At 67.4% G+C, this 25,928-nt stretch overlaps 1 protein-coding gene and 2 non-coding genes across 3 annotated transcripts; 2 read left to right on the top strand and 1 right to left on the bottom strand.

The window, feature by feature from the left end:
- The first annotated feature begins 234 nt into the window (after positions 1-234).
- Positions 235-307, top strand: TRNAK-UUU (transfer RNA lysine (anticodon UUU)). The gene has a single exon. It is a non-coding gene; the product is annotated as a tRNA-Lys (tRNA).
- Positions 308-579: 272 nt separating this feature from the next.
- Positions 580-652, bottom strand: TRNAK-UUU (transfer RNA lysine (anticodon UUU)). The gene has a single exon. It is a non-coding gene; the product is annotated as a tRNA-Lys (tRNA).
- A 2,753-nt stretch (positions 653-3,405) lies between these two features.
- On the top strand, positions 3,406-25,461 carry PIK3C2B (phosphatidylinositol-4-phosphate 3-kinase catalytic subunit type 2 beta). The gene is made up of 33 exons (XM_064498284.1): positions 3,406-3,565; positions 9,916-10,870; positions 11,630-11,730; positions 12,039-12,193; positions 12,412-12,532; positions 15,071-15,182; positions 15,318-15,397; positions 15,474-15,537; positions 15,662-15,808; positions 16,106-16,139; positions 16,498-16,693; positions 17,281-17,403; positions 18,168-18,335; positions 18,504-18,615; positions 18,694-18,836; positions 19,411-19,599; positions 19,848-19,941; positions 20,017-20,111; positions 20,205-20,385; positions 20,488-20,595; positions 20,726-20,818; positions 20,938-21,067; positions 21,344-21,480; positions 21,639-21,808; positions 21,991-22,147; positions 22,283-22,392; positions 22,560-22,761; positions 23,141-23,265; positions 23,364-23,481; positions 23,713-23,794; positions 23,967-24,073; positions 24,166-24,294; positions 24,494-25,461. Exons 2-33 carry the CDS (start codon positions 10,007-10,009, stop codon positions 24,680-24,682), a joined length of 4,836 nt encoding a protein of 1,611 aa, XP_064354354.1. The 5' UTR covers positions 3,406-3,565; positions 9,916-10,006; the 3' UTR covers positions 24,683-25,461.
- Positions 25,462-25,928: the final 467 nt, after the last annotated feature.

The following is a 25,928-nucleotide window of genomic DNA, read 5'->3' as shown; positions in this document are numbered from 1 at the left end:
CTGTGCCGTCGCCTCTCTCCAAGCCCCTCCGTGCACCAACCCCCCCAGCCCAGTGCAAGTTCCTCTCTGCCCCCCCACCCTCGTGCATAGTCGTGCCCCCGCCCCGTGCAAGCCCCTTTTTCCTTCCCAGCCTCCAGCGTGGCTGTGCGCCCCCCCACGCAAGCCCCCTTTCCAGCACGTGTATTAACCAGGGCGATATGGTTATATCAGCGGCCGTAGAACGCTTTCCTCGAAGCCCGGATAGCTCAGTCGGTAGAGCATCAGACTTTTAATCTGAGGGTCCAGGGTTCAAGTCCCTGTTCGGGCGTTGCCTTTTTGCTTTTTTCCCCCCTCTTTCTTTTTCTTTTTTTCTTTTTAAACCTCCGCCTTCATTTATGCTTCCCGTCCTCACAGTTTCCTCAATGCTCCCCGGGGTTTTTTTTTTTTTTTTTTTTGCTCCCGGGGCGGGCTGTTAGGGTGCTCAGGCGGGACCCGCGGGTGGAAAAAGCTGCCCTTTACCGGGTTTAAATAGCTTTGGTGGAGGGAAAATCACCCGGGAGCGGGAGGAGGAGGAGAAAATGAAAAAAAACAAAAGCCAATCGCCCGAACAGGGACTTGAACCCTGGACCCTCAGATTAAAAGTCTGATGCTCTACCGACTGAGCTATCCGGGCTCTGAAAAAGTAGCTTCCTCCGTGTCAATGTGAATCTGCTCCGCGGGCCCTGCACGGAGCTCTTTGCACCCCTGCCCGCCTGCACCCCACTACCTCTGCACCCTGCTACCCTGCCACCAGCACCCCTGGCAGTCCCGCTCCTGGGGCTTCCTCTTCCCTGCCCCACCATTGCTTCGCATTTGTCCCTTTGCAGCTGCACACATGACTTTGTGCTAGACCAGGTCATGTTTTGCCTTCAGCTGCAGCTTGAAGGAGATTTCCTCCAGGGAAGGAGCCAGCCCTGCTCAGAAATCGCCCGTGCACCCTCCTCTGCAGGCTCGGGCGGGGCTGGGCGAAGGACCAGCTGCTTCCGTGGATGCCTATGAGCCCTCAAAGGCGCAGGGTGACAGCATGGCCTGGGCAGTATTTTGTCCCAGAAACACGCGGGATGGCCCTGCCCCATCCTGAGAAGGATGCACCTCCTGGCAAAGCAGCATAAATTGGCCTTTTCCCACTGCTCTTTGCTCTTCTCATGTCAATGGCAATGACAACATCCAGCAGGGCCCCCAGCTGAACGCACAGCACTGCTGATTGACCCCATGTTTATTGCATATCTTGAAATGCAGATGAGACAACACAGGCTGATGCTGAATCTTGTTCTTAATGCAGGTGAAGCACAGGCTGCAGGAACCCGGCTTCCCAGCCTGTGCCCTCGCACAGCCCAAAAGAAGCTCCCTGGAAAGAAAGAGGTGGTCTCCTGACGCAGCTGGGGCATCTCTGCCTGGAGGGACACCGGAGCAGGGCCGGGACATGGAGTGTGCTTTGGCCGTAAGGAGGAGAAAACATGGGAACGGGACGCTCCGAGAAGTGTGAATTGATGGACGCGGAGATGCTGTGCTCCTCCAGCGCGGGAGGCAGGGGTGCAGGAGGAGAGGGCCACGCCGTGCATTTCGGTACAGGAAGATGAGTTTTGGGGGTATATTCACCCTCTGCCCGGGGGCCAGGGAAAGCAGTCGAGAGCTGGGGCCGGCGGGGAGCAGGGCACGGGGAAATCGGGCACGGGGCTGACGCGCTGGGAACGACGAGATCGGAGTTTCCCCTCTTGCAATCCCAGCTGGGTTTTGGCTATCGCCTTTCCTAGGTAGCAGAGTGCAAAGAGATAGAGCATAAAGCAAAAGATAAGTTGCACTGACTGATGCTGGGTTCGATTTGGCCACGAGCGCCCTCGCTGCGGGCGGCGGTGGAGCAGGCCTGCGGGCCGCGTTCCGGCTCCATCCCGCCGCGCAATGGGTAACGCTTTCCATCAGAGGGCGGATGCTGCCCGCGCGGCTTTGCAGGCAGGCAGGCAGCGCCGCCGGAGCCATGTTTCCGTAAAGGCCTTCTGCAAGGCGTGCAAAGCCGCCCGCAGTGCCCCGCTCCCGGTGGGCCCCCACGTCCCCCTCCCGCCTGGGAGGAGGGCCCCGCGCTTGGGCCGACCCCTGCGAGAGCCCCGCGCAGTGACAATGGGGCGCTGGCCCGGGGAGGGGGGACACACGCATGGCGCGCTCAGCACTGAGCAGCACCCACTCCGCTTGGCACTGTGCCCTCGGGGAGATGTTTGGAGAATCGGGTGCTAATTTTAGGCACTGGATTTGCTTGGTAACGTGACTGGGCGTTTGCAAGCTCAGTTTCTAGGAGCGGCCGCTGCCACACCTGCAATCGCTGGCGACGCAAGCCCAGCTGCTACCAGCGATAACCCGGAGCGGCTGATCACACCCGGGATGTCCAGGGGCTCTGGAGCTGGCAGCAAACTCCATCCCCCGGGCTCTTTAGAGAAACAGGGAAGTGGGAATAATGTTGTGTCAACACAGCCCCACAAACCAAAACCGCCCAGCGCAGCCACCAGCCGGGCCGTGCCCGTGTCCTCAGCGGGCTGGAGACGGGCCAGGGCAGTAAACGCGCCGCTGCCGGGGGCCCTGGGAAAGGCTCTGCGGGGTTTAACACAGGGAAAAAGCCTTGGCCGCGGGCAACGCCTGTCCCGCAGCGATGCCTGGGAGCGGTGCTGCGAAGCGGCGTCCTCCTGCCCCCCTGGGCAGCTCAGAGAGGGGCCAGCGGCCTCCCCGCACTGTGCCAGCGGGCTGGCAGCTCCCGGCCGTGGCTCGGGGCAGCGCCAGAGCTGCAGAGGTGAATATTACCCTCGTCCGGGAGAGCTGGGCAGGGACGGCTGCCTGGAAAAACAAATCACGGCTGCTGCTGCCATCGCTCCCGGCACATCTGTTCCTGGCGATGCCCTGCCGCTTGTGCGGCGGCTTCTCCAGCGCCAGCCGGTTCCCTGCTCACCCCAAGGCCGGTGACAACGGGGAGCCGGGGGGGGCAACCCCCTTGTTGCCCCAGGGACCCCCGAAAGGCCCCCACAGGGTGTCAGAGCACCCTGATGGGACGCTATAATAAGCATCCTCGGAGGTACCGACCCTGCGGGAAGCAGGGTGAGCTGGGCGCTGAGGGGGGGTTAGGAGCCAGCAGCTGCCCCTGCGGAGGCGGCCGGGGCTTTTTGGGGGGGACGGGGGGAGCAGGAGCCCCGAGAGCTTCGGCCGGGGACCCTGCGGGCGGCGGGGCACGGCCCGTCTGCCCCCAGCTTGGGAGGGGACCGGCCCGGGGGCAACGGGGGCTCGTCGGGGGCAGCCCGGGGGGCTCGGCAGGGAGAGCCGGGGGCTCCCCGGAGGGAGCGCGGAGCAGCCCCGCCTCGCCGCCGCGGCCCCGCGCCGTGCAATGCGGCGGCCCGCCGGGAGATGGCCCCGCGCCGCGCTGCGCCCCTCCATTGTCCGCCGCCGCCGCCGCCGCCTCCGCGCTGCCGCCTCCCGCCGCCGCGGCGCGGCCCCGCCGCCGCCCGGCCCCGGCCCCGGCCCCGGCGCAGCGCTGCCCGCGCCCCGCGCCGCCGCACCGCGCTCCGAGCAGGTAGGGCCGGGGCCGGGGCCGCGCCGGGGCCGCCGGGCTTGGGGCGCCGCGGGGAGGGGGCGGCTCGGCCGCCGCGGTGCCGCTCGTTGCTTTTTTCCTCCCCCCCCCTTATAAAAGACCCTTCGCCGGGGAGGTGCCGGTGCGCGGGGGGGGGCGCGGGCCGCGCTGCCCTGACTCGTTTCCTGCGCCCTGTCCAAAAGTCGAGCGCAGCCGTGTGTTTTTCCACAACTGCAAACCCGAAAAATCCCGGCGCAGCCGAGGCGGCTCGGGGGGAGGCCGGCGCGGGCGCTGCGCCGCCGGGCTGCGAAAGCCGAGCGCTGGCCGGGTCCCTCTTCCGAAATGCATGGGCGGGGGGGGAAAGTTGGGTTATTTTTATTAGCAGAACGATAAAACAATCCGCGTCAGACTGTAGAGTTGCCCGTCAGCAAAGTCTCAGCAGCAGAGAGAGGCAGCGCTGGGTTTTCCCTTCTCCCTGGTGCCGAGCTGTGTCCCCCTGGACAGGCCCGCGCTCGCGGGTGCTGGGTCCGGTGTGCGGGAGCCCCGGCGCTCCCGGGATGCTGGGCTCGCTGCCGGGAGCTGCGTGTTTCTCCTGCCCCGGTAACGGAGTATTTGGGATCCTGGGCGTGCGCTTGGCAGCGGACCCGGGAGGCGTATCGGGCTGCCCGGGGCGACGGCCGCTGCGCAAGGGGATGCGTTGACCTAACCGTGGCTGTTCGCATGGGCAAAGCCGACGGGGACGGGATCGTTGGCAGGATCTGGGCCGGGGTGAGCTCGCACCAGCGCCATCGCAGAAATCAGCCTGTTCCTCCCTACGAGAGAGGGAACAGCACCCCACGGGCGGCCACGGCAGGGTGAAGGGGGTCTGCCACGGCGAGGGCTTTCGGGCTCACCCAGGCCCCCAGCCCAGCAGGCGCCTGCCCCCCTCGCCTCGCCGGTGCCGTAAGAAGCGGAGCGAGGTCGGGGAGCGAGGAGCCGAGAGGATCCGCCTTTCGTCTCGTCCGGGCGCTTGTGCACCAGGGCGAGCGGCACAACAGCCCTCCGTGCGTGCTGTAGTGTGAGTAGAAGCTCGTGTGTGTGTGTGCGTGTGTGTGCATGTGTGCGTGTGTGTGCGTGTGTGCATGTGTGTGTGCGCATGTGTGTGCGTGTTGCTGGATGCACCCCCGGGGCGGCCGGAGCCGGTGCACAGCCGGCACGCCTGGCGCGGAGCGAGGCAGGCGGCGGCTGCAGCGCCAGGCGAGGCCAGGGCGCGCTCACCCCGTGCCGGGCACCCGGCCACCCCGAGCTGCTGGCGGACGCCCATCGGCGACGGCCCCGTCCCCGGTGAGTCGTTCCCGTGCGTTTCGGGTGGCAGGACGCTGGCTCCGACGCGGGGCTCCCGTTGGGCCGGCAGCGCTGCCGCAGCGCCGTTGCCAGGGCCGGGAGCTGTCGCGTTGCCGTGGTTGGCGTTGCTAGGCTCCCTCCGAGTGTGCACGGGGGTAACGGCCTCGCGCCGGGGGGGACGAAGCCGTGCCGTGGGCTGCGTGGTGCAGGAGCGCTGCCGGCAGCCTGCGTGCGACGGCCTGCGCCGAGACGCGGGAGGGAGCCCGCCGGCATCGCGCCCTCGCGGCGGAGGAAGCCGAGATTTGCATAAGAGCCGAGCGCCGGGCGCCACGCGGGGCACGGCCCGGCGACGAGCATCCCCGGGGAGCCGCGTTTTGAGAAAGCCTGGGCCGCGGCGCGGGCGCACAGCGGCGGAGCAAGGCGGGCTGAGTCATTTGGAAACTCCGAGCTCAGGTGCGCCCCGGGCCGGGGCGTGGGAGCAGACGCGGGGTATTTTCCCCGGCGCCGGAGCGAGCAGCCGAGCGGGACGCAGGTGGTTTTGCAGCGAGGTCCCTCCCGGGCCCCCTCACCGTGGCGCAGGCGCTGGGCTGCAGCAGCGTCTCCCACACCGCCGGCACGCGGCCGTCACCCTCCGTGCCACCACGTCCCCCTGGGCGGCTGCCCCGTGGGGCCGCTCGCTCCGCTCACTCCGTTCCCCGGCCGCCCGGAGCGAGGGCTTTCCCGTCCCGAGCCTGACCCGTCTTCCCGGGCAGGATTTCCTCCCGCGGGTGGAAATGCGTAGAAAAACGCCTGGAGAGCCTTTGGCTTCGGCAGGCTGCACATCCTGCCCCTCCGGCGCGCCGGGGCTGGGCTGGACTCTGCTCCGCTGTTAAAGGAAACGTGCTGGCTGCAAGAGGAAGAAACTCCTGGTGCTCTGAGGCAACAGGTTGGGAGCACACGACGCGGTTGCTGTTTGTTTTCGAGGTGTTTGCTCACTCGGTGCGCGTGGTGCCGTGCAGGGCAATAGCTGCACCGGGCTGTCGTGCTGCCCTTAGCCGACTGGCTCAGTCCTGCGTGGTGCTGAGCTGCCACAACGAGAGCGTCAGTTTTCAGCATGTCGTGAGCATGTCTGTGCTGCTGCTGCGATTTTCGGGCTGGCTCCGTCTCGGAGCCCGCTGGGCTGCTCTTCCCCCCCTGCGCTCTGCTCCGCGGCGCTCAGGCCGGTCTCGGCTCCTCTCCCTCCCCTCTGCGATGGAAACCTTCCTCCTCCTCCTCCTCCTCCTCCTCCGGCCGGGCCGGGGGGAGTCTGGGCTGCGGGGCCGCACCGGCTCCTCTCCCGCGGCGCCTCCCTGCCCCGCGGCTCTGCCCGGCCGCAGCTGCGACCCGCTGCCAAGGCCCCGGCCGGCGGTCGGAGGGGCTGGGGATTCACTCCCGGCTCTCCGCAGGCGCTCTCCGGCCTCGGGCACGTCGCTCCATCTTCTGGAGTCCGGCTTTTCGCCTGCCCGCAGAGAGGGAGCGAGCGGAGGGGCCTCGGGACGCGCGTCAGGAGCGGGCTGGCGTGAAACCGTCTCGTCTCGCGGAGCACCGATTTCACCGGTTTCGGTTCCACGTGCGGCGTCTGGGCAGCGCCAAGCGCGGCCTCACGAATGAAGCATTTTGATTTGGGGTTTCATTTTTGAATAACCTTTGAGACCAAATTCACTTTTTGGAGCTCGGGTTCAAACTGGGGGGAAATTGTGTGTTTTGGCTGTGTCGCAGCCTCGAGACCAAGGCAGAGGTTTCGCTGGTCCTGACGTTGCAGGGGAGGTTTCGAAAGGCCCGAATTCCCGCCCATTTGCAGTGGGAAAGGGGGATTAAGCGGGTTTCTCCGCAGCCAGGCGAGCTGGGTTCCCACGCTCCGTCCCACAGTGGTTCCTTGCCCTGCGGCAGCATCCGCGGAGCGTCGGGGAGCGCGGGCGGCGGCGGGGCACGGCCCGCTCCGGCGGCTGGGAACGCGGCGGCGGCAGGATGGATGGAGCGGCAGCCCCAGAGGTGAAGGCTGGTGCTTTATCCTCCTCGCGCCGCCCCTCCCTCCCCGCGTTATAAATGGGTGTGAATTGTCTCCCCTTGATAGGCATAAACTCGTCCCGGCCCCCCCCGCCGGGGAGGTGCCCCCCGGCTCCCGTTGCTTCCCGGCGCTCCGATGTTTGATCTCTTCCCAGATGCTGCAGACGTGTCTATCCGCCTCCGAAAGCAGCTGCCTGGGAGGGGGAAGGGGGGCGGCACGGGGGGCCGGAGCCGCCTCTCCGAGCATCGCCGTGGCTCTGCTCCCTTCCCAGGCTGGGCGCGGGGCCGTGCTGTGCCCCCGGGGCCTCTGCGCCCTCCGCCCGGTGCAACGCTCGGCTCTTGGCACGAGGGGTTGGATCGTCCCTCCTGCGCCGGGTGCCGGGATGGGGGGAGCCCGGGCCTCGGCCCCTCTCCGGACACCTCCCTGCGGAGCCCTGGGAGGTTTTGCCCTCCAGGACGCGTCGCTTCCACGCCGGCATCCAGCAGTAACGGTGGCAAGTGGCTGCCGTGGCGGGCGATGCCGGAGAGCTCCGGAGAGACCTTCCCGCCCTCCAGAGCCGCTCCGGGCTTTAAAAAATAAATCCCGCGGGATCCGGGCGTGAGAGCCTCGCCCTCGGCCTCCGTTTCCCTTCGCCCGGCGTATCGGACCGGATCTTCCTGGGAGGAGTCCCGAGGGCTGGCGGAGCGCTGGGCACCGGCCGCGGCACGGGGAGCGCGGGAAGCACGGCGGCGCGGGAAGCGTGGGAAACGTGGGAAGCGCGGGAAGCACAGCGGCGCGGGAAGCACGGCGGTGTGGGAAGCGCGGCGTGCCCGGCTGCGGAGAGCGCAGGTCGGAGCCGGCCTGACGGGTGAACCGCGGCAAAGCTGTCTCGTCCTCGGAAGCGCTGGTGCGGCCGAGGGGTTGGGATTCTCCGGGCGCAGCAGCGCTGGGAGCCGGGCGAGGGGCCACGTTGCCGCCAGCACGTGCTCTGAAGTCCTGCGGAGCAGCTGAAAACGCCCAAGGTCTGTGAAAGCACGAGGGTTTTGAGCCCTTCCTTTGGCCTTCAGTTCTCAGCGCTGATGTTTGTGGGTGTTTTCGAGCAACGACGAAAACCGCGTTATCGGTAACGGGGGGCTCGGGGCAGCGAGGCTCCGGGGCCGCACGACCCAGCCCGGCGCTGGAGCAGCGGTAACCGGCGCGGGGACGTTCCTCGGGAAGGTGGGATGCCGAGCGCAGCGCTCGCCCGACGGCTCTCCCGGGGCTGACGTGACCGCGGCCGACGCCAGGAAATTTAAAGTCAGGAAAGTATTCCTATACCATTAGTGGCAGTATTTTAAGGAGGAAAAACGCGGTCGTCTCCGCTCCTCTGGAATTTGCATCCAGCCTCTTCAGCTCCTGGGCCCAGACCTAACCCGCCGGATTTCAGTCCTATGTAATATTTTTTTCAGAGGCTGCTGGGTGGAGAGGCGCGGGGGGAGCGTGGATGCACGCTGCCCCGGCCCTCAGCTCCCTCTCGGGGAGGTTCGGCACATGCCGGGTGGGAGCGTTTCCGCGTTCGGCACGTCTGCGGGGTGCGGACGCTGCTCTTGGAGACGGACGAGGGTCTGTGGCTTTGTCAGCCACAAAAGTCGCTTTGATTTTACTGCTTTTGGGTCAAAAGCAGCTTTTCTTTGTTTAGCTTCCAGGAGCTGAGGACTGCCAGCTTTTGGGATTTCTCTTTTTCTGGGAAAAGCCCACGGCAGTCGGCAGGGGCAGAGATGCTGGGGGAAGGGGATGTTTCCAGCCTGTCTCACCCCCCCCACCCCAGCAGTCATTTTTCCAGTTTGGAAGAACGAAAAAGCTGTTTTAGAGAGGTGTCCGTCAGGGTGGGGGTGGCAGGGACTGAGCTGAGCAGCGGTGGATGGAGCGAGTTTGCCAGGGCTCAGCTCGGAGCAGCAGCTCCTGTGGGTCAGGCTCAGCCCAGCGCCGGCCCATCGCCCAGCCCTGCGGGTCGGATGGCGATGGGGGGTCGTTCCTCCCTGGCCCCCGCTCGCGGCTCTTCCACGCTCGCAGCTGCCTGCCCCACTTCTGCGGCTGCGGTAATCCCGGCCTGGCCGCGTTTCGCAGCGCTGCAGGGTCATCGCGGAGCCAGCGCTCAGCCGCTCTCGGCTCGGGAGATTTCAAGCGCCGAGCGTCTCCGGGGGCTTTGGGCTCGCTCCCTTCTCCTGTTTAACATCCACTTAGTTATTTATTTGGCTAGGAAGGGGAGAGGAGGCGAAACCTCCCCGCTTGGAGAGCGTCCGGCTGGCGCGGCGCGGCGGCGCTGTCCCAGGGCACCGGTCCAGGGCGCGAGGCCGGCGCGGCGGCGCACGGCGCTGCGGTCGCTGCGGCCGGGATGCTCTGGGCCGGCGCCAGGAAGGTGGTTTGCAGCCTGCCTTCTCCTCCCGGCCACTCCGCCGGTGAAGGAGCCGTGCTCGGCGGCGCGGCCCCAGCGCTCCCACGGGAGCTGCCGGCACTGTGTCTGCGGGTCCCCGGGGTGCGAGGAGGCTGCGGCCGGTTCAGAGGGGTCCCGCGGGTGCGTCTGCCCCGGGCATATTGTTGTAAAGCCCTTGGGATCAGCTGGGGTGATTTCCACCTCGCTGCCCGGGCAGATGGATGCGCAGCATCCTCATGCCCGGGCTGGCGGGTCCGGAGGGGACGCGGTAGGAGGGGAGGGCAGCCCCCTCCCCAGCTCCTTCCTCCCTCGCTTCTCTCTCTCGTCTTTCTCTTTCTGTTTCGAAATGGCTTTGCTGCCTTGAGACCGTGCTGTGATGCTCCCGAGGTGGCTCCAGGCCACGTCCTAGGCACATGCCTTGAGTTTGCCAGGTCTCAGCCTCTGTGCCGCAGCGAGGGCGCAGGCTGAGTCTGTCCCAGGTGCAGGTGCCGTGTCCCGCCGCCCTCCCCACTCCCCCTCCGCCTCTTATTTTGTCCTGGGGAAATCAGCAGCCGCCCTGCCTGGCACTTAACCCTTCCTCACGCTTAACCCTTCCGCTCGCCCCTCTCCTAGGTGGCCGGCGTGCAGCATGCCTTTCTCCTGAGCCCTGAGCCGCGGAGGAGGAGGAGGAGGAGGAGGAGGAGGCGGCCTTCGTCCCGGAGAGATGTCTGCCACCCGCGGCAATGGGGAGCACTGGAAGTCCCTGGAGTCGGTGGGCATCAGCCGCAAGGAGCTGGCGCTGGCCGAGGCGCTGCAGATGGAGTACGACGCTCTGTCCCGCCTGAGGCAGGACAAGGAGGAGAGCCGGGCCAAGCGGCCCGCGGAGCAGCCCCCGCTCTCCTGGGACAGCCCCCCCTCGCCCTGCGGCCAGCCCCCCCCCGCCGGCTGCAACGGCCTCAAGGGCACGCGGGGGCTCTCGGGCTCCGACCCGGCGCTGGGCTCCCAGCCGGCGGCGGCACCGGCCGGTCCCCGGGCGCCCGGGCTGCTGGCACCTCTCGCCGGCGACTACCTCTACATCCTGGACGGCTCGGGGCCGGGCTTCCTCGGCGAGACGCCCGCCGGCACCTCTCCCCCGGGCGACGGCGGCTCCTCGCCCAAAAAGCTCTCGCCGCCGCCGCTGCCGCCGCGCCGCTGCGTGTGGAGCTGCCCCGAGGCGGACGGCTGCTCCCCCAAGGGCTCCCGCAAGGGGCCCCCCGCCAAGGACCTCAACACCTTCTCCGCGGCCCGCGGGAAGCTGCTGGGGCGGCGCATCTCCGAGGAGGACCCCTACGGCATCGCCGACTACGACGGCATCGCCGACGCCATCACCTGCCTCAACCTGAAGTCCACCTACGAGGCGGAGGTGCTGCGGGAGGCCGCCCGCGGCTGGAAGGAGGGCAGGAGCATCTTCGAGAAGGAGCCGAGCGGCAAGCCGGTGGCCCGCAGCAAGACCCTGCCGCCCCAGGTGCCGCCCCGCACCTACGGCCCCCGCGCCGGCGGCCGCAAGAACCTGGCGCCCAACAAGAACCGCCGCATCTCCGTGGAGCCGGTGAGGGGCTGTGCTCGCCGGGGAGCAGGGCGCAGCCGGTGCCGTCCCGCGAGGGCTCTTTCCAGGGGCCGGGCTGCTGGTGGCTTGCAGCAGGGCTCGTGTCGCTGCTCTTCCCGCGAGCTCCGCCGACAGCTTGGGAAACGTCAGCAAATCCTCGGGAAAGAGACGGGAGTCTGCTCCCGGGAGCCGGCGGCCGCTTTCCTGTTCGGCGCCGGGGCTCGTGATACCCCTTTGCATCCCAGCTCCGTTAGACAGCGAGCGAGAGGCTGCCCAAAATGCCCGGGAAGCCAGTTGCTTGCAGGTCCCCCGTCCCCGTCCCCGAGCGATGCAGCAGGGACCGCTGGCGGGGGCAACGCGAGTGGCACTCTGCTTCCTCGCTGCCACCAACTAATTATAAAAGAGCATTAAAACTGTCCTTAGCAGCACTGCATCCCCCCCTCCCGCTCCCCCCCGGGTCGAGCGCTCCCACAGTGGGGCCTTTGTCCGCCGCCGAGGAGCGCCGGGGGCCGGGACCCCGTGTCCAGCACGCTCTGCACCCGGCGCCTGCCCGTCCCGGGGGCGAGTGGCCGCGGCGAAACCGGGCTGCGCGGGAGCTCTCAGTGCCTTTGCAGCCCGAGCTGATAAAATAATCTATAAGTGTGAAATCAGGCAGAGCCTCTCTGGGGCACCGCGTGCAGCCGAGGGAGCAGGGGGGGTGGCCGGGGCCCCGCGGGACGCTGGCAGCACTGCTGGCTCACGGGCTGGTGCTCTCTCCCACAGGTTGCCCCCCGGCCGCACTCCTTAGCCAACGGCTATGAGCTCTTCGAGGTCTCCGAGGAGAGGGACGAGGAGGTGGCTGCTTTCTGCCACATGCTGGACGTGTAAGTGCCGGGCGATGCCTGGGTCTCTCCTGGAAGCAGCAGCCGGGTCTGTGGAGCAGCATGTGCCACGGCCCCCGGACCTGCCTGCGGCGCCCAGACAGCGCCGGGCGAAGGGGAGATGTTCTCCAGCGTCTGCCCCGCTGCGGTGCCAGACCCCAGCGAGGGCCAGTGGGTCCCGGCACCTTGCAGCTGGTGCAGAGCAGCCCTGGGATGGGAACGCCCCGAAACAGGGGTTTGCGGGGAGCAGGATGAGCGTGGGTGAGGAGCAAGGTGCCCTCCCGGCCTCCGACCATGTCCTCTGCCCGCAGGCTGCGGTCGGGCTACAGCACCGAGGACTATTCCCTCACCGGCTACGTGTGGAGCACAGTCAACCTCAGCCCCGAGCACCTGGGCCATGGCGTGAGCCTGAAGGTGACGGTGGTGTGTGACAGCCTGCGGGAGCCACTCACCTTCACCTGCGACTGTGAGTGTCCGGCGGGGCAGAGGCTCCTGCTTGTCCCCCCGCGGCGTTCGGGGGGTCCCGCGATGGTGCAGGGCGGGATGAGACCGAGCAGCCTCCAGGCAGGGTCTTTGGGGGGGTCTCCACTGCATCCGGTGGCTGCTCATGGCCGCGCGTGGGGCAGCGTCACCCCGTCCCCGAGGCTGGCGGCACCCAGCTCACGGCGCTGCCGCGGCCCCCAGGCTCCTCCACGGTGGACCTGCTCATCTACCAGACGCTCTGCTACACGCACGACGAGCTGCACGCCGTCGACGTCGAGGACTTCGTGCTCAAGCTCTGCGGCCTGGAGGAATTCCTGCAAAAGTGAGCGCGCAGGGGGGACCGGCGGGGGACGGGGCAGGGCCGAGCTGGCGCGCGGGTCGCCCCGGACCGATCACGCGCCCTGGCTTGCGCGGCCTCGGAGGCGGTGATGGATGGCCCGGGTTATCCTCGCGCGGATGATATCCAAGTGCGCAGCAGGAGCCTCTTTGCTGCTCCGTTTCCTGCCTCCCGAGTCCATGCGATGCTCTTGCCAAAACCAGCGTGTCGGGAGCATCGTTCTCGGCAGCAGCGTGGGGGTCACCAGCTGACCCCCACGTGCCTGCGGTGCGGCCCGCGGAAAGGCCTGAAAATCAGGGAGCTGCCAAAAAAGCTCTTTGGAAGACTATTAATAATAGCGATGTCACTTTGCAAAGTGGCCGGGGCCAGCTGTCCGGGCGGGAGCCTGGCTTCTCCGTGCCTGTTTTTAAGTTGCAGAGGGATGTTTTAGAAGGTCATTTTCAGAGGAAAGGCAGTGGGAGACGAGAGGGATTTCGGGGGTTTCCAAGTCTGCCTCAGAAATGTCCTTTTCTGCAAATGGGGAAGAAAAGGGGCGCTTTCTCCTTCTCTTGTGAAATGCAACCAAAATCGACATGTCTTTTCCTCGGCTCTTGCTGAGCTGCGGAGGAGCAGCCCATGGCGGCTGTGCCGGCGGCCGTCCCACGGGCAGGTTGGTCGCGGAGGGAGGATACTGGTTGTGGTCGGAGTTTTGCATGGCTGGAGCCGGGGCCCGGCCGCGCTGCCTGGGCACGTGAGCTGGCGGGCAGGGAGCAGCCGCCGCCGTGGCCAGGGAGCAGCCGCCGCGCGGGGCGGTTTGGCGCGCGGGAGGCAGATTCAGGGAATGCCTCTCCCGGATCCATTGTGGTTTTCCAGCACGGACAGCAATAAAAGCTCTCTGAGCTTCGGAGCCGTTTCCTGCTCCCGAGCCGCAGGGACGGCGCGCGGGGGCAAGGGGCTGCTGCCCGGCTGCGGGGATGGGCTGGGCGGTTGGGGCAGCGGCGTGGGAGCCGCCGGGCTCCCGGCCAGCATTCCCGGGAGTGGGCTCCTGTGCACGCAGATCCTGCTCTGCCCTCCCCGGCTCACTGCCTCCCTTCTGCACTGCCTTTACTCCGAGGAAAGCTGCATTTCTGGAGCGGTTTCTGTGTCCGGTCTCCCCAGAGCTCCCTCCGAGATGCTCTCTGGCAGCCGGGGTAGACACGCACGCACGGGCACATGCAGCGTTTCCAGCCGGCTCTGCGCAGCGAGCCAGCTCCAGCTCTTGGAGAGCCGCCCCGAGGCCTGGCGCTGCAGCCTGAAATCCGCGGGAGCTTTGCCACTGCCTCCAGCAGCCGCAGTTTTAGGCCCTAAAGGGGCAGCTGGGAATAGCTCGGCACAGGAGCGCCTCCATAGCGGCACCGCCAGCCTCGGCGCCCGTGAGAGGGGCGAGGAGAGCTCGGCAGAGCCCAGCGGAGCCCGGGGCCGGCTGGCACAGGTGTTCAAAGGGGCCATTCCTGTCTGTGCAGAGCCGTCGTGCAGCTGAGCAGTGTGTGTGCATGGATGTGGTGGGGTGGGATTGCAGGCCGTGGGGTGTGATTGCATTCTGCAGGGTGTGATTGCACGCCATGGGGTGTGATTGCACGCTGCAAGGGTGTGCAAGCGGTTTGGTATCCAGGGACCCGGGAGCGTTTGCACAGACCTGACCCACACAGCAGCCCACTCTCCGAAGGGACGGCTGAAGCAAAGCTCCCGAGGGAGCAGCATGTTCCCCCCCCATCCCCGCTGGGCTTCGGCTGCGGGGCTTTTCTCCATGAATGCTGTCATTGTCAGCAAAAAGACGTTCTCTGTTTTCCCTAATGAGCCTTAACTAGAAGCAGCCTCTGTTGGAAAGTGGCATTTGCAGCAGGCCAGCGAGCAGCGCTTTGCCGCGGCTTGCGCAGGCTCCTCCTCGGCTCTGCATTTTGGAGAGCTCGGTGCTTTGGCTGCGCAGGGGAAGGGGCAAGGTCGGCTCTTCTTTCCTCCTCGCCCCCCGAGTCGGTGCGTGCTGCCGGCACCTCCCCTTGCTTCTACCCCGTTTCCCCGTTTGGGACGAGCCCCGGCGGGGGGAGAGGCAGGAGAAGGGGGCGGCCAAGCCGTTTGCATTGCAGGGTCTCCCCGAGCGCGGCCGCGAGGCTTCCCAGCAGCTCGGGACCCGCCGGGTGCCCCGAGCATCCCGCCCTCGCGCCTGCAGATGCGCTGCCTCCCCGTCCTCCCCTCGGCAGCAGAGAATCGGCTCCTTCTCCCCGTGGCGCGGCGCGGGCTGGCACACCGCTTCCCACGCCTGGTGCCCGCCTCCGGAGCCGCGCTGCTTCCCGGGGGTGCAGGGAAGGAGGGAAAACAACAGCTTATTCTTACGCGCTCCCAGCGCAAGCAGCCTCATGCCGCCGGTCCCGCGGGTGAGGAGGCAGAGGTGCTGCCGCGGCAGTGCCGGCAGCGGGGGCAGCACCGGGCGCGCCGGGCCGGGTTCCCGGGTCTCCCGTGCCGGTCCTGCCGGGCGGCAGCACAGGCGTCTGGCGCGTGTCCCCGCAGCAAGCACGCGCTGGGCAGCCACGAGTACATCCAGCACTGCAGGAAGTTCGACATCGACATCCGCCTGCAGCTGATGAGGAGGAAGGCGGTGCGCAGCGACCTGGCCCGGACGGTGAGTGCGGCCGGCGCCGGGACCCTGCCTCGCCGCCCCGCTGCAAACGCTCCGGCTGGCTGAGCCTGGAGCAAGCCCGCTCCCGCGCCGGGCGGTCCGTCGGCGCCTGCGGCACCGTGATGCTCCCTCCCACAGGCGAACGACGACCGGAGCCCCTCGACGCTCAACCACTACATCCACCTGCAGGAGAGGCCCATCAAGCAGACCATCAGCAGGTAAGGGGGGCCCCGGCGGCCCCGCTGCGTCCCCCCCGCACCCCGCCGGGGCTCAGCGCCGCGCTCTGTCCCCCAGGCAGGCCCTGAGTCTCCTCTTCGACACCTTCCACAACGAGGTGGACGCTTTTCTGGCGGCCGAGGTGAGCGTGCCCCGCCGGGACGGTCCCCGCGGGTGGCAGGCGGCGGGCGGCATCCTCCACCCCGCTGCCGCGCCGGGCATCCCGCGGCAGAGCCTCCCGCGCGAGCCCTCCGCCTGCCTCCCAGGGAGACTTCCAGCCGAAGGCCGAGCGGGTGATCCAGTCCGTCATGGCCATCTGCAACGCCCTGGCCGCCGTGGAGTCGCAGGAGATCACGGGCGCCCTCAACCAGATGCCGCCCTGCCCCTCCCGCATGCAGCCCAAGATCCAGAAGGTGAGCGAGGGGCCCGGGGAGGGCCCATCCCCGCAGGCGCGGCGGGAGGATTTCGGGTTTCAGCGGGTTTCCATGTTTTTCCCTTTCCTCTCTGCCCTACCACGTGCAAAATTCCCCGGGCGCAGGCAGTGCCGCCGTTGCATCACTCACTCGCGGTGCCGGGGAGCGGGATGCTCCCCCAGGCCGCTCGCGTAGAGGTGCCGGCGGGGAACGCTGCTCGCAGCTGCATCCGGCAGCACGGGGCTTGTCCTGATGCTGCTTTTCTGGTTTCTTTCTTTTTTTTTTCCCCCTCAACAGGATCCAAGCATTCTGGCCAAGAGGGAAAATCGAGGTATTTCTATTCCCCTCCTCCCCTTCTGGGCTGAAGTCCTTGGTGCTTTTAATCTTCAAACCCCTCCTCCTCCATTATTAAGACCAAAAAAATGCGTTTGAAACTTGTCTGTTCAAGACGAGAGGGTTTCTGGAGGCAAGGGCTATTGTTTCTCCCCACAAATTCAGCAAAATGGGAAGATGAAAATTCTTCCTCTCCATCCACTTGGTCCCAGGAGAGCTCCATCCACGGTGGGACCCGCCGGGTCCATGCGCCCGGCCCCGGGGTCTCCGCAGCATCCCCGTCCGGCGGGGAAGGGGGTGGCGTGGGGCGGCGGGGGCCCACGGAGCGCCCCCTCTCACCGCTGCCTCCCCGCCAGAGAGGATCGTGGAGAGCCTGACGGCCTCCATCCTGGACCTGGTGGAGCTCTACTGCAGCACCTTCAACGCCGACTTCCAGACGGCCGTGCACGGCGCCAGGAAGCACCGCCTGGTGCAGGAGGCCCGGCTGCTCTCCTGCCCCCTCTCCTTCACCGTCTACGCCACCCACCGCATCCCCATCACCTGGGCTGCCAGGTAGGGGCAGTGGCACGGCGTGGGCCATGCCGGCGCCTCTGGGGGTCCAGCCCATGTTGGAGGTCTCTTAGCAGGGGGTTTCCTGCCGGAGCCCGGTCCCCTCGCCCCGCGGCGGCTCTGCATCCCGGCCGGAGCCCGGTCCCCTCGCCCCGCGGCGGCTCTGCATCCCGGCTGCTGGCGGGGCCCGGCAGCCGGAGCCGGCGCGGGGAGGGCGCGCGAGGCAGCGGCAGCAGCCGCCCCGCCGGGGACCCCGCGCCTTTGTCCTGCCCTTAATGCATTCCCTCTGGTGACTGCCTCCGAACAAAGCGGGTAGCCTGGGAAATGCCGGCAGCCCCTGACCTCCGGCGCCCCGCGGCCCTCCCCGGATTGTCGCGCGGCACCTGCCACATGGCAGGGCCCTCCCGGGAGACCCCCGTGCGATGGCATCCGCGGCGGCATATGGCGATCCGGCCCCTTCCCGGGCGGCCGGGGGGAAGGAGCGATGCCGCGCGAGGGGCAGCCCCGCGCCCGGGGGCCCTGCCGCGGGGTAGAGCCCCCCCGCGCCCCCGCGGCTCCCGCCCTCCACGCTGCCTCCCCTCCCTTTGCAGCTACGAAGATTTCTACCTCTCCTGCTCGCTCAGCCACGGTGGCAAGGAGCTGTGCAGCCCCCTGCACACCAGGAAGGCCCACGTCTACAAGTACCTCTTCCACCTCATCATATGGGACCAGCAGTAAGGAGCTCCCCTGGGTGCCGTCCGGAGCGACGCTGCCTCCTCTTCCTCCTCCTCCTCGCTCGGGTCCTCCAGCTCCTCTCCGTGCCGTTCCCCGTTTTGGGGCAGCCCCATGCACCAGCCTGCCGGAGCGGTTGTTGCTTAGGCTGGAGGGAGCGCAAGCGTCGGAGACTCTGGTGTCATTCCCGGGAATAGCGCTGGCTCGCGGCTCCAGCCCTGTGATCCCCGCGCCGGGCGCTTGCACCCAGCTGCCCTGGGAGAAAGGGGATCTGCTCCAAAAATAGCCCTGGGAGCAAGCAGGGAGGCCGGGCCGAGCCCTTGCCGGGCCCAGCATTCGCGCCAGGGATGGGAACGGGATAATTTTAGCAGGCGCCTGCCCCGCTCCCCGGAAAGGACACGCGCCCAGCGGCCGATGGTGCCGGCGCCGAGCGGAGCCGAGCCGCGGGCCGGTCCCCTCCGCACGGCTCTCCCCGTCGCCCGCCCGCGGGCAGGATGTAGCTGTGGCCGGGGGCTCCCCGGGACCGCTGCGGGCTGCGAGAGGAGCCGCGGCCCCAGGCGCTCCGGGGCACGGGGCTGCCCGCGGCGGGGCCGGCGCGGAGCGGGAGACGGGGGCCGAGGTCAGCGCGCGCGGCCGGCGGGGAGGCAGCGGCTCGGGGAGAGGGCGCGATGCAAAGGCGTTTGCTGGCCTCGTCTCTGGCACGCCTGGCATCCCGCGGTGCCGGGCATCCCCCGGCACGGCTGAGCCGCCCGCTGCTCTCTTCCAGGATCTGCTTCCCCGTCCAGGTGAACCGGCTGCCGCGGGAGACGCTGCTCAGCGTCACGCTCTTCGCCGTGCCCGTCCCGCCGCCCGGCAGCTCCTCCGAGACCAACAAGCAGCGGCGGGTGCCCGAGGCCCTGGGCTGGGTCACCACCCCGCTCTTCAACTTCAGGCAGTAGGTATCCTGCCCGCGGCAGCGGGGGGGGTGGGGGAGACGTGCCGGGGGGTCCCCAGTGCCTCGGCTCGCCCCGGGTCGGCACCTCGCCGGTTTCGTGCCGGCGGTGTCGCAGCATCGCCGCGGCGGGGAGAGCGCGTGGCCCATGATGCTCCGCTCACTCCGCAGGGTGCTGACCTGCGGGCGCAAGCTCCTGGGCTTGTGGCCGGCGACGCAGGACAACTCCCGAGCCCGCTCGAGTGCCCCCAACTTCAACCAGCCCGACAGCGTCATTCTGCAGGTGCGTCGCGGTGGGGCTGGGGGGCCGCTCGCCGCCGCTCCGTTCCCCCCCCAGCTTATGCCCCCGCCTCCCCGCCAGGTCGACTTCCCCACCTCCGCCTTCGACGTGAAGTTCACGAGCCCGCTGGCGGCCGACTTCAGCCCCAGGTACGAGTTCGGCAGCCTGGGGGAGGAGGACCAGCGCAGGCTGAGGGAGGCGATGCAGAAGAAGTCGCTCTACTGGTGAGAAGGGGGGGACATAGCGTCGTCCTGCCCCGGTGGGACTCTGCCAGCCCCGCAGCCCCCACGAGCCCCCGCTGGCTGGGTCCATGTCGGGGCCCGATCCTGCCTTGGGCAGCCCCCCGAGGGAGCGCTGAGGCCCCGGCTTCGGGGTGAGCCCGAGGCCGCTGCATTCAGCGGAGCTGCCTCCCTGCAGCTGCTTGTCCTCCGTGCATCCTTCTGCGCGCCGGTGGCGGGGAGCGAGCGGAGGAGCAGCCCTTCCCGTGCTCACGGAGGGCTCCTCCAGACTCGTCCCTCCCCGGCAGCCCCGGCCGGGACAGCTGCCCGGCCCCTCTCGAGCCCGGCACGGCCGAGCCCGGCTGCCGTCCTCCGGCTGGCTATAAACAGGGAGGATCAGGTGTCGGCAGCTGCGCCGGGACCCGCTGCACCGTGCAGCGTGGCGCGGACCTGCCCGCTGCATTCGCCTGCCTGCACCGCGCTGCGGTGGGCATGGAGGGATGCCCCGGCATCCGAGCTCCTGCGCCGTCCTCCCCCTCGCAACCGAGCTCGAGCCATGCATCCCTCCCCGCTGCCCCAGGCTGATGGACGCCGATCGGAAGCGGCTCTGGGAAAAGCGCTACTACTGCCACGCGGAGCCCAGCGCCCTGCCCATGCTGCTGGCCAGCGCGCCCAGCTGGGAGTGGGCCTGCCTGCCCGACATCTACGCCCTGCTGAAGCAGTGGAGCTACGTCAACCACCAGGACGCCCTGGGGCTGCTGCACGCCACGTAAGCTGACGGTGCGCGCGGGGCGGGCGGCTGCACCTTGGCGGTCGGTGCCCTCCTGCCCGTGGCCGCCAAGGGGGAGAGGGCAGCGGTGGAAACGGGGTCAGGTAACCCCAACGCCATGGGGTAAGCGGGTTGCTAGGAGCGCCCGGGGCTGCGTCCGCTTTGGCAGCCCTCGTGGGAGTGGGTGCTCTGCCGAGCCCCGGGGCCGGCGGGCGCCGCTCTCCCGGTGACGCCTGCTCCGGCCGCAGGTTCCCGGACCAGGAGGTGCGGAGAACGGCCGTGCAGTGGATCGACTCCATCTCCGACACGGAGCTGCTGGACTACCTGCCCCAGCTGGTCCAGGTGAGCGGCGGCTCCCGCGGTCCCCGGGGCCCGGCCTGCCGCTCCCCTGACCCGCGTCCCCTCTCCTCCGTGCAGGCGCTGAAGTACGAGTGCTACCTGGACAGCCCGCTGGTGCGCTTCCTCATGAAGCGGGCTATCTGCGACCTGAAAATCACCCACTACTTCTTCTGGTAAGGGAGGTCCGGGGAGGCCGGGGTGGTGGGCAGCAGCGGGGACCACCGGCGGGGCTGGCCTGACCCCGCGTCACCTCCGCTGCCGCCCAGGCTGCTCAAGGACGGCCTCAAGGACTCGCAGTTCAGCATCCGCTACCAGTACCTGCTGGCCGCCCTGCTCTGCTGCTGCGGCAAGGGGCTGCGGGAGGAGTTCGACCGCCAGTGCCTGCTGGTCAACACGCTGGCCAAGCTGGCCCAGCAAGTGCGGGAGGCAGCGCCGTCTGCGCGCCAGGTGGGTCCCGGGGCGGCGGGGACGGAGCGGGGCCACCGTGCCGTGCCGTGCCGTGCCGTGCCGTGCCGTGCCGGTCTCAGCGCCGCACGTCCTCCCCGGCAGGCCATCCTCCGCGAGGGGCTGGAGGACGTCAAGCAGTTCTTCAAGGCGAACGGGTCGTGCCGGCTGCCGCTGAGCCCCAGTCTGCTGGTGAAGGGGATCGTGCCCAGGGTGAGCGGCAGCGCCGGACCCTTGCAGGGCCGCGGAGCGGGGCGGCACGGCTCGGGGAGGTGTCACGGCTCGGGGAGGTTAGGAGGCTCTCCTAACCCTGACGGGCTGCTCTTTCCTCCGCCGGTGGCAGGACTGCTCCTATTTCAACTCCAACGCCGTGCCCTTGAAGCTTTCCTTCCAGAACGTTGATCCTCTTGGGGAAAATATCCGGGTCATCTTCAAGGTGAGCCTGTCCCGCTGGCGATGCCTGGGCACGGGCACGGCTCTCCCGCTCCGCAGGGGCGGCTCTGGTTTTTCCCTGATGTTTCCCGGGCCTGATCGGTCTCCCCTGGGGGTTCGCAGTGCGGAGACGACCTGCGGCAGGACATGCTGACGCTGCAGATGATCCGGATTATGAACAAGATCTGGGTGCAGGAGGGGCTGGACATGCGCATGGTCATCTTCCGCTGCTTCTCCACGGGCCGTGGCCGAGGTAACCTGACATCGGGGCATCCCCAGGCGCCGGCAGCCCCCGGGGTTGTGATGCTCCTGGGTTGGTGATGGCCTAGGAGGCCCCCAGCCTCTGCAGGTAGCTGTGGTCCACCTTGGGGGTTGACCCAAACCAGTCCACCTGTAGGAGTGTGGCTTTGTGGATTGCCACCAAACGGTGATGGCCGGGGAGCAGCCAGGTCGGTGGTGAACGGGGCCGGGGTCTCTGCGCTGCCCCGAGTTGGCAGGGCGGGTCTCACCGTGCTGTCTCGGCTGCCAGGCATGGTGGAGATGATCCCCAACGCCGAGACCCTGCGCAAAATCCAGGTGGAGCATGGCGTGACGGGCTCCTTCAAGGACCGCCCGCTGGCAGACTGGCTGCAGAAACACAACCCCGGCGAGGACGAGTACGAGAAGGTGAGGAGGAGCATGGCAGGGTCCCCACTCTTCACGCCCCCTTTCCAAGGACAAGACGCATCTGTTCCCAACATGGGGGGTCCGGCACAGGCCTGAGCACGGGGCTGTCCAGCCTTTCTCCTTGCCCTGGACACCCCATCCCTCCCCTCCTCTTCCAGGCTGTGGAGAACTTCATCTACTCCTGTGCGGGCTGCTGCGTGGCTACATACGTGCTGGGCATCTGTGATCGGCACAATGACAACATCATGCTCAAAACCACTGGCCACATGTTTCACATCGACTTCGGCAGGTTTCTGGGCCACGCTCAGATGTTCGGCAACATCAAGAGGTGAGAAAAGCCCCTGGTATCTCCTTTCCCTTTGCTTTAGCACCTGCGCTGCCTGGAGCAGAGGTTCGCCCTGATTTCGTAGGTGAACCCCCCGTCCCCGGTGCCCTCGTGCTGTGGCCCCAGCAGCGGGTGACCCTAGCCATGCTAACGTGGTGCTTTCTGTGCGTCTTTCCCCGGCACAGGGACCGGGCCCCGTTCGTCTTCACTTCGGACATGGCGTATGTCATTAATGGAGGGGACAAGCCCTCCAGCCGCTTCCACGACTTCGTCGACCTGTGCTGCCAGGCGTACAACCTCATCCGCAAGCACACCCACCTCTTCCTCAACCTGCTGGGACTGGTGAGAGCTGGGGGCCATGGGCGGCTCATGCGCCCCTCCGCAGCGCAGAGGATGGGGTCCCCCAAGGGCTGGTGGTTCTCCCCCCACGGCAAGCCCCAGCCTCGCCTGCCCTCACCGGGTTGCTCTGCTCCCCAGATGCTGTCCTGCGGCATCCCCGAGCTCTCCGACCTGGAGGACCTCAAATATGTCTACGATGCCCTGAGGCCGCAGGACTCTGAAGCCGATGCCACCACTTACTTCACCAGGTAAAGGACGCGGGACGTCCCAGGACGGGACGGTGGGAGCGGAGACCTCTTGGTCAGATGCACGGGCACCGGCTCCTTCTCAGCAGGGAGCTGGGCTCCATGACCCGGCACCGTGGCACCGAGAGTGGACAGACCCCTCCGTGCTGAACGCCTGGCCTTCATCGCAGGTTAATCGAGTCCAGCCTGGGCAGCGTGGCCACCAAGCTCAACTTCTTCATCCACAACCTGGCGCAGATGAAGTTCACGGGCTCCGACGCCCGCCCGACCCTCTCCTTCGCCCCCCGCACGCACACCATCAAGACGTCTGGCCGGATCCGCGATGTCTTCCTGTGCCGCCACGAGAGAGTCTTCAACCCCAGCAAGGGTTACGTGAGTTGGGAGGGTCGGGGCGACCTGGGGGCGTCAGGCGGCCGAGCCGTCCTGGGGGACGGGGAACGGGCACCTATCGATAGCAGCTCCGGTGCTGCTGGGGGAGAGTCTCTCGCTGGTATAATTAGAAGCAGGCATGCCTGCCACGTCCCCAAGGAGGTCTTAATTTAATTTCTCCCTCCCTATTCCTGTCATTCCTCTTCTGAGAGCTGGTCCCTGCCCTGGATCGCAAATAATAGCAAAAAGACAACCTAGTCTCTAGCTTAGGACGGTTCTGTCCTGCTGCTTTTTCCCCTCCCCATCCCTTAACGCTGCTAAATCCAGAGCCGCGTCCTTGCCCGGCGCCGCCGGCCGGCGTTACAGCCGCGTCTCCCCGCAGACCTACGTGGTGAAGGTGCAGCGGGAGAGCCCGGGCGAGGTGGCCTTCGTGCAGCGCACCTTCGAGGAGTTCCAGGAGCTGCACAACAAGCTGCGCCTCGTCTTCCCCTCCTCGCTGCTGCCCAGGTACCCCGGCGGGGCCGGCGGCGTCCCCGGGAGCCCGGCACTGCGCGGCCCCCCGCCCCCGGGCGCTCGCCCACTCTCCCTTCGCCCGTGCCGGGCAGTTTCCCCAGCAGGTTCGTGATCGGGCGGTCGCGGGGAGAGGCGGTGGCTGAGAGGAGGAAGGAGGAGCTCAACGGCTACATCTGGCACCTCATCCACTCGGCGCCCGAGGTGGCGGAGGTGAGGGCTGCTCTCCGCCGTGGCTTTTCCTCCTGGGAAGCAGGGATGGTACCAGGGATGCTGGGCCCTGCCAGGTTCACCTGGCCTAGGTGGGAAAGGTCCATGGGATCTGCTGGGGTGGACGTGCTGCGTGAAACATCAGAGCACGCACCGTGCACGGCTCGCCAGCGGCAAGACTGGGCCATGCGCGGCCGCCTCCGGCACGGTAACGGCCTCCACCCTGCCTTGCAGTGCGACCTCATCTACACCTTCTTCCACCCCCTCCCGCGGGACGAGAAGGCGGCTGGCACCAACCCGGCCCCAAAGCCCGCAGGTACGCGGCCCCACGCCTCGTGGAGCGAAGGGAAGGGTGCCGCGGAGCCAGGCGCCGCGTCCCTCCCCGGCCCTCCTGAGCGGGACGGACGGACGGCGGCCGCTGCGCGCGGTGCCTGCACCCACCGCCCGCCCTCCGGCACTGCTGCCATCCCTCCTCTTCTCCCTTCCAGATGCCACGTGGGCTCGGCCCGTGGGGAAGGTCGGCGGGGAGGTGAAGCTCTCCATCTCCTACAAGAACAACAAGCTCTTCATCATGGTGATGCACATCCGGGGGCTGGTAGGTGCCCGGCCCCTCGGAGGCGTCTCCTGGCTCCGAGCGCGCGTCCCGCCGCGCGGCTAACTGGGTGTCCCTGCTCCTCTGCCCCGCAGCAGCCGCTCCAGGACGGCAACGACCCCGACCCCTACGTCAAGACCTACCTGCTGCCCGACCCCCAGAAGACCACCAAGAGGAAAACCAAAGTGGCCCGGAAAACCTGCAACCCCACGTACAACGAGATGGTAGGAGGGGGTCCGGCGGGCCAGGGGGTGCCCACGGCTGGCCAGACCCCCACCACGGGTCTGGTGAAGGGGCTCGGGGGCTCGGCTGGGAGCAGGCGTGGAGGTGTCCGTTGGGAAGGGTGAGGGATGAGTCCGCGGAGGGGCCTCTGCACCGGGAGGGTGGCCCGGGCTGAGGCCCTGCCTCGCTCTGCGCCCGCAGCTGGTCTACGACGGGGTTCCCAAGGGCGACCTGCAGCAGCGGGAGCTGCGCCTGAGCGTCCTCAGCGAGGAGGGCTTCTGGGAGAACATCCTCCTCGGCGAGGTCGGCATCAAGCTGCGGGACCTGGACCTGACGCAGGAGAAGATGGGCTGGTTCGCGCTGGGCTCCCGGGGACACGGGACCCTCTGAGGAGCCCCGTGGCGGTGGCAGTGCCCTTGACCCATGTCCCGCCGGCGCGGGGGTCCCGCTCCAGGAGTTGTATCCTGGGCTGACGGACGGATTTCAGGGCCCGCCGGCGGGGGCCGGGATGCTGTCGCGGCCCGTCGCGGGGACTTCGTTCTCTCTGTGTTTTGCCTGTAGGGACTGGGCACTTGAGTCATGATAGGGCCCCTATCGTGATGTGGAAAGCTGCAGTAGACGTCTTCTTTTTTAAGTTTACCTTGTGTCAAGGGAGCAACGTGGGGGGGACGGGGTCAGGGAGGACTGTCGGGGGCCTTTCGGGGGGTCTATTTCTTCCTTTTGGGATATCGGTATTTTAATTTTTTTTAATAACAATGAGTAGCGTGCGTCCAGATGGGGCAGGAGGCCTGGGGACGGGGGCGGAGAGGAGACGGGGCCGCCGGCGCTCGTCTCCCGGCCGTCCTCTCCCATCTAGCGTCGGAGCCGGGGAGCGCCCCGCGCGCCGCTCCTCCGCCCCGGGATGCAGGCTTGGTGCCTGTGGTGCTTTGTTTACAGCGCGAGCTCCGTAAACGGATGAAACGTTTCTCAGGATCGAGAATAATGAACTTATCTTTATATTAAAAAAAAAAAAAAGTTTTAAGTATCGTACCGAGCAGGAGACGGAGTTTGGAGGGGAGCCGAGGGTGCAGAAGGCCGTGGCGCCCGGGCTGCTGCAGCTGGCACCTCTCCGGCATCGCTGTCCTCCTGGCTGTAACACGGTGGCATTAAAATAAAGGCGATTGAATGCAGCAAGGCAGCACGCCGAGTCTTGAATCCCCCCAGGCGCCTGGCTTCTCCCGCGCCCGCCGGGGCCGTTCCTCTCCGGGCACCCTGGAAAGCGCATGGGTAAATTACTGTAAAAACTAATTTATTATGGCGTCTCTGGGTGGCTCCGAGGACCAGCAAGGCTTAGCTGGCTGCAAAATGATCAAGGATGCTCGAACCCGGCGTGAGTTTGAGCAAAGAGGGGCCACAACCTAATTCTGTCTCTCCTCCCCCCTCCCAGGCACTATAATTTTCCCTGGACCATAATTACTGGATATACTGATTAAATGCACCCACACTGAATTGAACATGGAATATCTTAATTGCCAGTTTAGACGGTAATTAAGACGCCCTTTGGCATCAATGACTCCCCACTAAAGGACGACTGCAGCTTACTGTCACACCCCTAATATTTTGCGCATGGAGGCAGCTAATGGGCTTTTTCCTGCCC

The sequence above is a fragment of the Dromaius novaehollandiae genome, chromosome 27 (assembly GCF_036370855.1).
Source record: "Dromaius novaehollandiae isolate bDroNov1 chromosome 27, bDroNov1.hap1, whole genome shotgun sequence".
Lineage (NCBI taxonomy): Eukaryota > Metazoa > Chordata > Aves > Casuariiformes > Dromaiidae > Dromaius > Dromaius novaehollandiae.
The sequence above is the reverse complement of the archived record's forward strand: the minus strand, read 5'-3'. Positions and strand labels throughout refer to the sequence as shown.

Excerpts from the sequence above, each read along its gene's own strand:
- PIK3C2B (XM_064498284.1), top strand. The coding sequence starts at position 10,007 with ATGTCTGCCACCCGCGGCAATGGGGAGCACTGGAAGTCCCTGGAGTCG. Across the intron at positions 21,481-21,638 it reads GCGAGGACGAGTACGAGAAG|GCTGTGGAGAACTTCATCTA; the intron begins GTGAGGAGGAGC and ends CTCCTCTTCCAG. Across the intron at positions 23,482-23,712 it reads CGGCGCCCGAGGTGGCGGAG|TGCGACCTCATCTACACCTT; the intron begins GTGAGGGCTGCT and ends CCTGCCTTGCAG.